Raw genomic sequence first — 13,605 nt, 5'->3', positions numbered from 1 at the left:
TCTGAGTCCGAGTCTGAAGGCAGAAGACCAGTGTCCTGCCTTGAAGGCAGTCATGCAGGGAGAGAACAGATTTTCCCTTACCCAACCTTTTTTTTTTTTTTTTAATTTATTTATGTTTTTTGCGGTATGCAGGCCTCTCACTGTTGTGGCCTCTCCCGTTGCGGAGCACAGGCTCCGGACGCGCAGGCTCAGCGGCCATGGCTCACAGGCCCAGCTGCTCTGCAGCATTTGGGATCTTCCTGGACCGGGGCTCGAACCCATGTCCCCTGCATTGGCAGGCAGATTCACAACCACTGCGCCACCAGGGAAGCCCCCTCTGGAGTATATTTTGTCAATTTTTTCCAATCTTCCCAAAGATTAAAAATATCATTTTATTTGCAATTACTGACTTCTATAATATTAATTTTACTGGCAATTTATATTTCTTTTATACATCACTAGTATTTTTTAAATATTAATCATAATCTCTTTTCCTAATCTTAAAGAGATCTTTCCTTCTGATGAAGAAAAGTTTTTTGGCTGTGCTGTGTGGCTTGCAGGAGGGATCTTAGTTCCCTGACCAGGGATTGAACTCAGGCCCTCCACAGTGAAAGCAGCAATGAAAGCACAGAGTCCCAACCACTGGACCACCAGGAAATTCCCAAGAAACATTTAAATTGAGGGAGATTCCTTTGATTTCATTTTAGCTTCCTTTTCTTTTATTAAATTCTAGTAAAATTCAACGTAGCTGATTTTTATCTTAATTAGCACACACAGTATGATTAAATTCTTATAAAAGTATATGCCTATTCATCCACTGTCTAAACTTCCTCCTCCTACACACACACTTAAAATGTCTCTGGAAAGAAATATAAAAAACTGATGACAACAGCTACCTCCAGAAAGGGGAAATGGATGGCTGGCAGACAAAGAGGTACAAGGGAGATATTTCACTGTCTAATTATACCTTTTAAATTTTACATGTGAACTTATTACCTATATTTTTAAAACTCATATTCTTTGATTCAACAACTCTCTAGGCATGTAAATAGAATAATTAAATGTGGAAAAGGGCTTTAAATTCAAAGACATTCATAACATTTGCAATAGTAAATACCATAAATAATATGTCCAAAATTGGAGGTTAAGGAAACGGATGGAAAATATATAATGGAATTTAAAGATATTAAAAACTATGTTTTGAAATGATAAACTTACATGACAACTTATTTATAATCTATTAAGGGAAATGTAGGAAAAAAGTATGTGTTTCCATAATTTATTTCTAACTTCATATCTTCTTCGGTTATTTCCATGTTTCTTCTTCAGTTAACTTTTTTTTTTTTTGCGGTACGCAGGCCTCTCACTGTTGTGGCCTCTCCCATTGTGGAGCACAGGCTCCGGACGCGCAGGCTCAGCGGCCATGGCTCACGAGCCCAGCCGCTCCGTGGCATGTGGGATCTTCCCGGACCGGAGCATGAACCCGTATCCCCTGCATCGGCAGGCGGACTCTCAACCACTGCGCCACCAGGGAAGCCCCTTCAGTTAACTTTTCAATTAAGTTTTCAATGAAACATTAACAGATAACATAATGAGTAACTGTTGCAGGCATAGCAGTACCAAATTAATAAATTAACCCTAATAAGAAATAATGATTAATATAATCAAACTGATTTCCTATAGACACAGTATCAAAAAAAGGTCCAGGCATTTAAAAATCTAATTAAATTTAAAAATCTAATTTACAATAGCCAGGACATGGAAGCAACCTACATGTTCATCGACAGAGGAATGGATAAAAAAGATGTGGCACATATATACAATGGAATATTACTCAGCCATAAAAAATAATGAAATAATGCCATTTTTAGCAACATGGATGGACCTAGAGATTGGGAAGATCTCACATGCTGCAGAGCAACTGAGCCTGTGTGCCACAACTAATGAGCCTGTGCTCTAGAGCCCGTGAGCCACAACTACTGAGCCTGCGTGCCATAACTACTGAAGCCCACGTGCCTAGAGCCCGTGCTCCACAACAAGAGAAGCCACCGCAGTGAGAAGCCTGCACACTGCAATGAAAAGTAGTCCCCGCTTGCTGCAACTAGAGAAAGCCCCACGCACAGCAACAGACCCAACACAGCCAAAAAAAAAAAAAAAAAAAAAATATATATATATATATATATATACACACACACAATTTATATATATATATTAAAAAAATACTTCAGAATGTAGGCAAATGAGTATTCTTGTGAGGGCAAAATCCTTTCTGGTGGAAGGCAATTTGGCAGTACTTAAAATTTTAATGTGTATATATCCTTGGATATAAAATTTGATGTCTGGAAATTTTTTCATAAAGAGATAATTAAGAAGGGCAAGTTCCCGTCCCACTTTGTGGAGATCCTCGCCTGTGCCGGGGGATGCCTTAACGACAGAGGTCAAGCCCAGACTGAGGGTGGGCGCACAGACAAGGCACTGCTGCAGAAGATGAAAGGCATCCACGCTGACATCCCCGTGTGGCTCCCAGAGACCAGTGCCCACGTGCAGGAGCTGTACCAGCAGTGGCTGGATGGTACCGACCCCCCCCCACCCCAACCCCAAGTCCAGGAAGCCTTGCATACCGCATACCAGGGCCCAGGGCATCCTGCTTACAGCCGAGACATCAAGTGGTGAAGGTTGAGGAGGCTGGGAGGCAGGCCTGTCAGCTGCCTGAGGATGGAGGAGCTACCACGTGTGGGTATCAGAGACACTGGAAGAAAACAGCTCAGCTTTTCTCCTACTACTGCGGTTTTCCAGAATTCTCTGCTACCCCCATTTGTCAGCAGCCCCCTCCTTCAGTTCAAAGAGGTGCTATCTTCGTAATATTTGTGTGATTGGAATATTTTAACATGAGAGAAGGGTGCCCCAATTTGAGTTTCGTTTAAGACTGAAAAATTCCAAAGAACAAGAATGGAGATAGACTACTGTCTTTTGGGCTTAAAAAAAAATCCAAAGTGTCCTGTGAAGAGCTAAGACCCCAGAAGTTCTGATTCACATGCCTCAGAGAGATTTGATGTGGAAATGACAGGAAGCGGGCAGGCTGCGGGGGGTGTGTGGTCTGCCCAGTTGGCTCTTCTTTTTACCCACTTATTTTATTCCTGAAATGTTTTTGCCAGAATGTGAATAAACATTCACATTCTGTTTTTGGGGAAAAAAATTGAGATAATTAACTAAACATAAAAGGATATATATCTGCCACTGAAAATGTCCATCAATATGGGATTAAGTTATGATGTATCCATTCAATGATGTATCCATTGATGTATCCAATTTATCCATATCCAGTGATGTATCCATTCAATTGGAAGTATCCTATAACTATTAGTTATAGTTATAGGATAGTTATAGTTATCCTAATAGTATCCTATAACTATTCAGCTATTAAAAATGGTGATGTGGGGACTTGCCTGGTGGCGCAGTGGTTAGGAATCTGCCTGCCAATGCAGGGGGCACGGGTTTGAGCCCTGGTCCGGGAAGATCCCACATACCACAGAGCAACTAAGCCCATGCGCCACAGCTACTGAGCCTGCTCTCTAGAGCCCGTGAGCTACAACTACTGAGCCCACGTGCCGCAGCTACTGATGCCCGCGTGCCTAGAGCCTGTGCTCCACAACAAGAGAAGCAACCGCCAATGAAAAGCCCACGCACCACAACAAAGAGTAGACCCCGCTCACTGCAACTAGAGAAAGCCAGCGCGCAGCAACGAAGACCCAACACAGCCAAAATAAATAAATAAATAAAATAAATTTTAAAAAATGGTGATGTATTGTAGATTCATATTTATTACAGTGGCAATAGGTCCTCGACATGCCCTTTTTCTTTCTCGACAATAAGTAATAGCATGCCTAATGGGACCTCATTTATATAAAATTGTACGTCTGTGTAAGTGTAGATAGATTTCTGGAAGATAAATGCTCATTAAAATGGTTACCTCTTGGGCTTCCCTGGTGGCGCAGTGGTTGAGAGTCCGCCTGCCGATGCACGGGACACGGGTTCGTGCCCCGGTCTGGGAAGATCCCACATGTCGTGGAGCGGCCAGGCCCGTGAGCCATGGCTGCTGAGCCTGCGCGTCTGGAACCTGTGCTCCACTACGGGAGAGGCCACAACAGTGAGAGGCCCACATACCGCAAAAAAAAAAAAAAGGTTATCTCTTGAGTGGTGGCCTATTGGGATTTTGTGTGTGTGTGTTTTTTTAAATACTGTTAGTTTTCTTTATACTAAGTATTTATCATTTTTATACATGAAGAAGGAAAGATTTTTTTTCCCTTTCTGAACAAATGCATATGTCTAATTTATCCCTTCTGCTTGTTAAATGATTTTGTGGATAGCAAGAAATACAGCTTTTAAGCCAGTACCTGATCAAATTCTGCAAATACCTAAATCTAACAAGGTCTGTAGAACCTTTGTAATGTAATACCTAAGGGCCATGGTTTGGGATGCTCTACTTCTGCCATTGAAGTTACCCAGGAACTAGCTGAACTGGTGCAGATGGTTGGGGAGTTCTGAACTCCAGAGCCCAGGGCATTGACTGAAATTTTTAATGCCACACCCAGCTGTAGCTAACTTCTTTTAAGACTTGATTTTTAAAGAACAAAGTCAAGTTTGAACTTCTGTTGTTTTGATTTACTTTTTCTCAGCTTTGTTTAGGTATAATTGATAAATAAAATTGTAAGATATATAAAGTATACCTCATAAGGATTTGATATATGTAAGCACTGTGAAAAGATTTCTCCCATCTAGTTCATTAACACATCCATCACCGCACATATCTTTTTTTGTTTGTGTGAGAGAACATTTAAGTTCTGCTCTCTTTGCACATTTCACTTACACAATATAGTGTCATCAACTGTAGTCACCATGTTATACATTTACACCTCAGACCTTATTTATTCATCTTATAGCTGAAACTTTATACCCTTTCATCAGCCTTTCCCTGTTTTCCCCATACCCCTGGCAATCACTTTTCCTACTCTCTGTTTCTATGAGTTTGATTTTTGAAAAAAGATTCGACATATAAGTGATACCATGCAGTATTAGTTTTTGTTGATTTACTTTGGGTTAACAAAAGAGTATCTGAATTTATTGCATGCACCTGCCCTTGCTGATAGAAACATTAGAAGTCGTTCTCTTCTCTTCATATATGTCAGGTATTATTTTAATCATTCGATTGGGGGTGGAAGTAAAATTCCTGCCCTTCAAAATCTCACTCTCTCCTAGAGGTGCAAGACACCATTTCAGTGAACCGTGCTATGGCAGCACACAAGAGGGCTTTTGACCCAGGTGTTGATGTGTTTCTTGGGGGTTTGAGTGGCTGTTCAAGGAAGATTTTCCAGAGGAAACATTTGAACTGAATTTTCAATTTCAGTTCAGACATCCAGACTGCAGTTTGAAAGATTAAACATGAATTAGCCAAACCCAGGAAAGGGATATGAGGATTATGTAGGCAGAGGCAAAAGCCTGTAGGCATGCAGGATCTGGCACATGTTGGGAACTGCAAGTCGTTCAGCATGATCGGGAATTGAGGCAGTGTAGGCAAGAAAGGAAGGCTGGAGAAGCCAGATCATGAAGGATCTTGTTAGCTGTAAAAGAGTTTCTTCCTCTGGACTTCCTTGTAAATACAGCCTTTGTTCATGTAGGTTGGGATTCTTTGAGTCATCTTTGACTCTTTGAGGCTCCCTCCCTTCCCTTAAACTCTCATAATTAGGCACCAAATCTTGTCAATTTTGGGAACTTGGATTGAAATGGAACGATGATGAGCTAGATGTAGACTCTGTGTTCTTTATGGCAGGCTGTAACTTAGTATTTTTAATTTCTAGGGCTTAGCGCTGGCTCACAGACCCTTAAAAATGTCTAAATGAAGGGAGTTCAAAAGAGAAAATGTTTAGTATTTTTACAGGTGACCATGTATAACTTTTCTGTTCTCCATTTTGTTATAGAAAATCTAATGGTCTTAGGAGGCCTGGTTGAAAAGTCAGCACTTGGATAATTTAAAATCTTGAAAATGGAATCAGACCTGTTAGTAAGATCTATTTGATCAGTGCCTGGTGGGTGACTGAAGCAATGTTATAGTCAGGGAAGAAAAGTGTCAGACAGCTTTTAACAATTTGATTTTAATGAATATACACCAGTTTACATAGTGTGTGTGCCTTTTTTTGTGTGCGTGGCCAAGAACAATCTTCTTGTGACTATCCCAGTAGAGATTAATTTTTTAGTTAAAGGAAAAATCGTGAACATGTATATTTATTGCTTTTCACTTATCACAGTTAATAACGTGGGTACATGCTTCCTTGAACTTATGGGTATGTACTGTATTTATTGTGTGTTTAACTATAAGAGGAAGACTGTGTGCAGAGATGGTTAGCGTTTGAAACAATTAGGCATTGTTGTAGTGAAATAGTTGTGCCATTTTGAAAACAAATTATGTATCTGAGGCACATCTTGTGAAACAACTTTTATGATTATCAGCAGCACAGCTGCTAAAAGTATTATCTCGGTGGAATTGAATCTTTTGTTATCTGGGTCACATAACCAGCAACTGAACTTTTATACTTGTAACTATATAAGACCCTTATTAAGAAATAAGTAGAAGAGAGGTGTCATAAAGTGTTTCCATATATGACCTTAAGAAGAACAAGGTATTTGTTATCATATAGAGCTAGAGTGATAATATTATAATATCCTACTCACGCATATATTTGTTTGATATTTTTAAACCCCTTAATTTTTTATTTTAATCTATTATTATTATTATATTATTATTATTTTGGCTGCACCGCACAGCATGTGGGATCTTAGTTCCCCAACCAGGGGTTGAACCCATGCCCCCTGCAGTGGAAGCACGGAGTCTTAACCACTGGACCACCAGGGAAGTCCCTTAGTTTTTTAATTTTTAAAGCATAAATTAGCTAAGCCTATCGCCTTCTCCCTTCCAAAAAAAAAAATGGAGATATGAGACTGTTTTTTATACATCACCTCTAACTTCCCATTACCTCTAGTTTTTTGTTTGTTTTGTTTTTAGTTTTTATTTTTGGCTTATATCTAAATACATATCCTGTAGCTTGAAATGGAAAATGTATTTGCATATGTGGCCTTAAGTATAGCTCCTATAGGCTGGTTAGTATGGTTTCTTATAGTCTATTTATTATAACAAAAATTAAGATATGTGCCTTACAGAGCTAATTAAAATGGAATTTCACTTGTAACTTTATCTTAGCTGCCTTATATCCTTTTGAGTATAGGTGGTATAATGATAAATGAGTATTTTACATATTATATCTACTTAATCTTAAAACCAAGATGAACATTTTTTATTTTATTTTATTTTATTTTATTTTATTTATTTATTTTTTTTTTTTTTGTGGTATGCGGGCCTCTCACTGTTGTGGCCTCTCCCGCTGCGGAGCACAGGCTCCGGATGCACAGGCTCAGCGGCCATGGCCCACGGGGCCAGCCGCTCCGCGGCACATGGGATCCTCCGGGACTGGGGCACGAACCCGTATCCCCTGCATCGGCAGGCGGACTCTCAACCACTGCGCCACCAGGGAGGCCCCAAGATGAACATTTTTTAAATGGAGAAATATACATTTGTCCTTTTTTTTTTTTTTTTTGTAGAGATAATTGTAGTTGTAAGAAATAACGTGGAGATCTTTTGTACACTTTGCCCTTTTTACTCCAGTGATAACATTTTGTAGAACTCTCTAGTATTTTGACATTGTACAATCCACTGCTCTTATTCAGATTTCTTCAGTTTTACTTGTACTTATTTGTGTGTGTGTGTGTTTAATTCTATACTGCTTAATCTCCTTTGTATGTTTGTATATTCACCACCACAGTCAAGATACTGAATAGTTCCCTATCACCAGGGTCCTCGCATGTTGCCCTTTTATAACACCTACTTCTCTCCTACCACTTCATCTTCCCTCCCCTATCTATTAGTGGACCCCTGGCAACCACTGATCTTTCTTCCACTTCTAAAAGTTCCTCATTTCAAAAATGTTGTACAAATGAAATCATACAGCAGGTAACCATTTGAGATTGACTATTTTTACTCAGTATAATTCTCTGGAGATTCATTGAAGTTTGTGTGAATCAATAGCTTATTCTTTTTATTACTCACTTTTTGTATTTAAGTTAGAAAACCTCTACATAGTTTCTAGTTTGTTTCCTTCCTAATCTATTTTTATCTCTCTTTTTTTTTTTTTTTTTTTTTGCGTTCGCGGGCCTCTCACTGTTGTGGCCTCTCCCGTTGCGGAGCACAGGCTCCAGACGCACAGGCTCAGTGGCCATGGCTCACGGGCCCAGCCGCTCTGCGGCACGTGGGATCTTCCCGGACCGGGGCACAAACCCGTGTCCCTTGAATCAGCAGGCGGACTCTCAACCACTGCGCCACCAGGGAAGCCCCTAATCTATTTTTAAAATAAATGTATTTGTCTTAATTCTAGGTGACAAAGCAAGACCGCCTTCCTCCAGCCCCTCTAGCATCATCCGCCGTACCTCTTCCCTGGATACACTTGCTGCTCCGTACCTTGCAGGGCACTGGCCTCGTGATGGTCATGGGCAAGCTGCTCCTTGCATGAGGGACAAGGCCACACAGGTAGGGTTATTACAGTTCTTATCTTGAAGTGTTTCACTCTGAAACCGTTTCTCATAATATTATTTGTTCTACTCTGTGCTCAAATTCGTAAAATATTAGTGTGTATTAATTAGCATTATCTGGGAAGCTTATCAAGAGTGCAGATCCCCAGGCTTGACCTTCAGATATTCTCTAGTAGGTTTTGGCTGAGGCTTGGGAATGTGCATATTAAACGGTACCCAAAGTAATTCCGATACATACAGATAATATATGCACATACTTTTCTCCCACTTATTTTTTTTTTTTTTTTTGCCTGTGGCTTAGTTCCCCAACCGGGGATCAAACCTGGGCCCCGACAGTGAAAGTGCAGAGTCCTAACCACTGAACTGGCAGGGAATTCCCGTCCCACTTACTCTTTATAGTCAGTTCAGAACATCACATTATATTTAATATACGGAATTTGGACTTAAAAATCTGTTACAGTAAAGATTACTTTAGTTTCCATACAGCCTTATATTTTTGTGCCCAAAAATCTTCATGTGTTGCAAGATGGGGATTATATGCTATTGCTGGTAGAGTCTGTAAATGTAAATATCCCGACAAAGGGACTCTGGAAGCAAAGTTTTGTACTTTTAAATTTATAAAAAGTTTCAATTAAAAAAATCTTAAGAGATCATTTGATGTACCTCCTAGTCTTACAGATGAGGAAACTGAAGTCCAAAATCATAGAGCCAGTTGATGATGCGTCTCAGTTAGGTGTAGTTTCTGTCATAGCAAATTAGTACAATTATAATTAATTAAATATTTGTCTAGTCATTTATTTAATGTTTCTCATATTCATTAGATGGTGCTCCCATGAAGGCAGGAACTGTGTCTGGCTTGTTCATTTCTGTATTTTCATCCTCAGGACTTAGTACTGTACCTGATGGAATAAGCACTAAAGGAATATTTGCAAAGGATTGAATGAGCAGAACAGTTAAAGCTTTATGGCTAATGAAGAAAGAAAATCATTTAAAGAGTTAAAAGATTCTTTATACTGATTGTTGAAAATCAGCTAAGGTACATCTTAATTTAGACTTCAAATTTACATCACTGATGGTTGCTTGATCTCAGCACTTTGTGAGAGAATATCCTTTTACAAGACCAAGTAAATACACTTTGCAGTGTTTCTTGGATTTACATACTGGTTTCTAGAATTCCAGATGTTCCTGGTGGACTTAGTTTGTTTTCTGTTCTGATGCTCTTGAAACTGAGCCCCATTGTTAGGGTAGATGCTTGGGATTAGGAATTACCTTGAGGGTTATACTCCAGTTGCAACTACGGAAATGAAAATGCAGAGTCTGTACTCATTAAAAGTAATGAATCTTTTCTGAAATTGTGACTTTTTAAACCGAAGAGTTCTGTAGAACTCTGCATTTATTCAAAATCTGTAACTTTGCTGAGATTAGGCCACGTTGTATAGAAAATGAATACAAATTCTTTTCCCACTTTGGTTATTACAGAATATTGAGCAGCATTCCTTGTACTGTACAGTAGAATTTGAAAAAGACTAGATACATATATATGTATAACTGAATCACTTTGCTGTACACAACATTGTTAATCAGCTATGCTCCAACATAAAATTTTTAAAAAAAGGAAATAAATACAGTCTTTACTTGCTTTCTGCTTAATCCACAGGTCGTGTTTAAATTAGTATGGGTGCATTTCCTTGAACGTTTCTGCAACCCTCTTTCTTTGCTCTGCAGTTTCAGATTCAGTGAGTTGAGATATTTTGTCTTACCGGTAAGAATATACATTCTTATAAGCCATTGGGAGCCCCTTGATCTGTAGAAGCAGTTCAGTAAGTCTGTTGAGTTACTGTGACCTAGCTGTGGCCGTGACCACAGCTGTGGTCAAGTTGCTGTGACCTAGCTCTGGCTACCACTTGACTGGTGTTCCTGTTTTTTCTTCTGTTTGGAACACTTTCCCACCATTTGCCTGGACAGCTTATACTCTGATGCTTATAGCAGCCTCCCCCGATCCTATAGAACCTTGCCTACCTACTTTCCCTGTCCTTCCAGGTCTGGATTAGGTGCCTTTCTTAGGGAACCTCAGTCATCACATAGCATAAGTGGCTATTTATTCCTTCTGTCCTAGAAAAAACTCTTTCAGAATAAAAACTGTCTAACTCCAGTACCTAGTCTAGTGCCTGATACATTAGAAGATGCATAATAGCTTTCCAGTATACAATGTAAAATTGAACAAAATTGAAACATGCTTAATTAAAACTCAATTTTACTTTTTATTAATACCTGAGTGTCTTATAATAAAGGCACAGCTTCTTAGTTGAACAAAGAAAGCAATTGTCTTTTAAAGTAGGAGTTTAAGTAAAATTAATGATTTTGCCGAGGATTTTTTCCTGCCTGAACATCTTATCACTGAAATTATGCTCTTTATGCTTATTTTTACCTTACCAACTAATATTCTTGTTCTCATCTTTAATTCTTAAATCTATAGGAGACTTTTATATTCCTTTGCTTTTCCTTGAATTTTTATACTTAAAATTAATATCTTTAGTAATTTCTCTAATTTTTAAAACCTTTTTATTTGGGAAAAAAGTCCCAAGTTTATAGAAGAGTCCCAAGAGTAGTAGATTGAACACCCTATACTCCTCACCTATGTTTACCAATAAACATTTTTGCATATTTTGTTTTCTTTGTGTATATATAATTGTTATTATTACTGTTGTTATTATTTGCTAATTGTTAATAATTTACAGAAATTTTGACTCTTCTCAAATACTTCAGGATGTATATGAACAAAGACTTAAAAAATATTACCAAAGTAATTATCAAATTCAGGAGATTTAACATTGATACAATGCTACTATTTAATATGTGATACATAGACTTTTTTTTTTTCAGTTTCCCCAATGATGTTATCTGTAGTAGTTTCTCCCGTAAGCTAGGACCCAGTGAAGGAGCACACGTGGCATTTAGGTATCATGTTTCTTTAGAATCCTTTAGTCTGGAACAGTTTCTCAGCTTTTCTTTGTCTTTCATGACATTGATATTTTTAAGAGTGCAAGCTAGTATTTTTGTTGAATCTTCTCAGCCTGGGTTTATCTGTTTTTTAAACTGTTACATTCAGTAATAACATTTTTGGCAGGAGTACTATATGCGTTGTGTGTTCCTCTCTGTGCATGTGCATCAAGAGGTGCCCGATGTCAGTAATGTTAAGTTTGACCCACCAGATTCTCTTTGTAACTGTATGTACATAGTCTGTGGGGAAATATTTGAGACTGTAAATATCCTGTTCCCCAACAAGCTTTCATGCATTGGTTTTGGCATTTGTTGATGATTCTTGCTTGAATCAACAATTACTGTAGTAGTTCCAAATGATCATTTTCTAACTCTATTGTCATTCTTCCTGCATTTATTTGTTGGTCTAATACTTTTTTCTTTAACCATTTTTATTTTTTAAATTAATTTTTATTGGAGTATAGTTGATTTTTAATGTTGTGTTTCTGCTGTACAGCAATGTGACTCAGTTATACATATAGATATATCCACTCTTTTTTAGATTCTCTTCCCATATAGGTCATTACAGAGTACTGAGTAGAGTTCCCTGTGCTATATAGTAGGTTCTTATTAGTTATCTGTTTTGTATATAGTAGTGTGCATAAGTCAATCCCAGTCTCCCAATTTTTCCCTCCCCCCCATGCCCCTTGGTAACCATAAGTTTGTTTTCTACATCTGTGACTCTGTTTCTGTTTTGTAAGTAGGTTCGTTTGCACCATTTTTTTAGATTCCACATATAAGCGATATCATATGATATTTGTCTTTCTCTGTCTGACTTACTTTACTCAGTGTGACAATCTCTAGGTCCATCTGTGTCAGTGCACATGGCATTATTTCATTCTTTTTTATGGCTGAGTAATATTCCATTGCATGTATGTATCACATCTTCTTTGTCCATTCCTCTGTTGATGGACATTTAGGTTGCTTCCATATCCTGGCTATTGTAAATAGTGCTTATATGTTGCAATGAACACTGGGGTACATGTATCTTTTCGAATTATGGTTTTCTCCAGATATATGCCCAGGATTGGTTTTGCTGGATCATATGGTAGCTCTATTTTTAGTTTTTTAAGGAACCTCCATTATGTTCTCCATAGTGGCCGTACCAATTTACATTCCCACCAACAATGTAGGAGGGTTCCCTTTTCTCCACACCCTCTCCAGCATTTACTGTTCGTAGATTTCTTGATGATGGGCATTCTGATTTGTGTGAAGTGATACCTCATTATAGTTTTGGTTTGCATTTCTCTGATAATTAGTGATATTGAGCATCTTTTCATGTGCCTCTCGGCCATCTGTATGTCTTCTTTGGAGAAATGTCTATTTAGGTCTTCTGCCCATTTTTAGATGGGGTTTCCTTTTTTTTTTTTTTTGGATATTGAGCTGCATGAGCTGTTTGTATGTTTTGGAGATTAATCCCTTTTCAGTCACTTCATTTGCAAATATTTTCTCCCATTCTGTGGGTTGTCTTTTTGTTTTGTTTATGGTTTCCTTTGCTGTGCAAAAGTTTTGAAGTTTCATTAGGTCCCATTTTTGTTTTTATTTTCACATTAGGAGGTGGATCAAAAAAGATCTTGCTGCGATTTATGTCAGAGAGTGTTCTGCCTTTGTTTTCCTCTAAGAGTTTTATAGTATCTGGTCTTACATCTATGAATTTGATAAAGTTGCAGGATATAAAATTAATACACAGAAATCTCTTGCATTCCTATACACTAACAATGAAAGATCAGAAAGAGAAATTAAGGAAACAATCCCATTTACCATCACATCAAAAAGAATAAAATACCTAGGAATAAACCTACCTAAGGAGGCAAAAGACCTGTATTCAGAAAACTATAAGATACTGATGAAAGAAATCAAAGATGACACAAACAGGTGGAGAGATGTACCATGTTCTTGGATTGGAAGAATCAATATTGTCAGAATGACAGTACTACCCAGAGCAATCTACAG

At 38.3% G+C, this 13,605-nt stretch overlaps 1 protein-coding gene across 2 annotated transcripts in view; it reads left to right on the top strand.

Annotated features, from left to right (window-relative positions):
* FAM117B (family with sequence similarity 117 member B) overlaps nucleotides 1–13,605 on the top strand; it is an 81,950-nt gene that overhangs the window by 34,774 nt on the left and 33,571 nt on the right. For both annotated transcript variants that reach the window (XR_014294857.1, XM_082630487.1), the window contains exon 2: nucleotides 8,460–8,611. Coding sequence is in view for 1 of the 2 variants with exons in the window: in XM_082630487.1 (XP_082486613.1) it covers nucleotides 8,460–8,611 (152 nt within the window). In the remaining variant the exon portion in view is untranslated. The remainder of the gene's footprint in view (nucleotides 1–8,459; nucleotides 8,612–13,605) is intronic.

Source organism: Mesoplodon mirus (assembly GCF_964341445.2).
Source record: "Mesoplodon mirus genome assembly, chromosome: 8".
Classification (NCBI taxonomy): Eukaryota; Metazoa; Chordata; class Mammalia; order Artiodactyla; family Ziphiidae; genus Mesoplodon; species Mesoplodon mirus.
The sequence above is the reverse complement of the archived record's forward strand: the minus strand, read 5'-3'. Positions and strand labels throughout refer to the sequence as shown.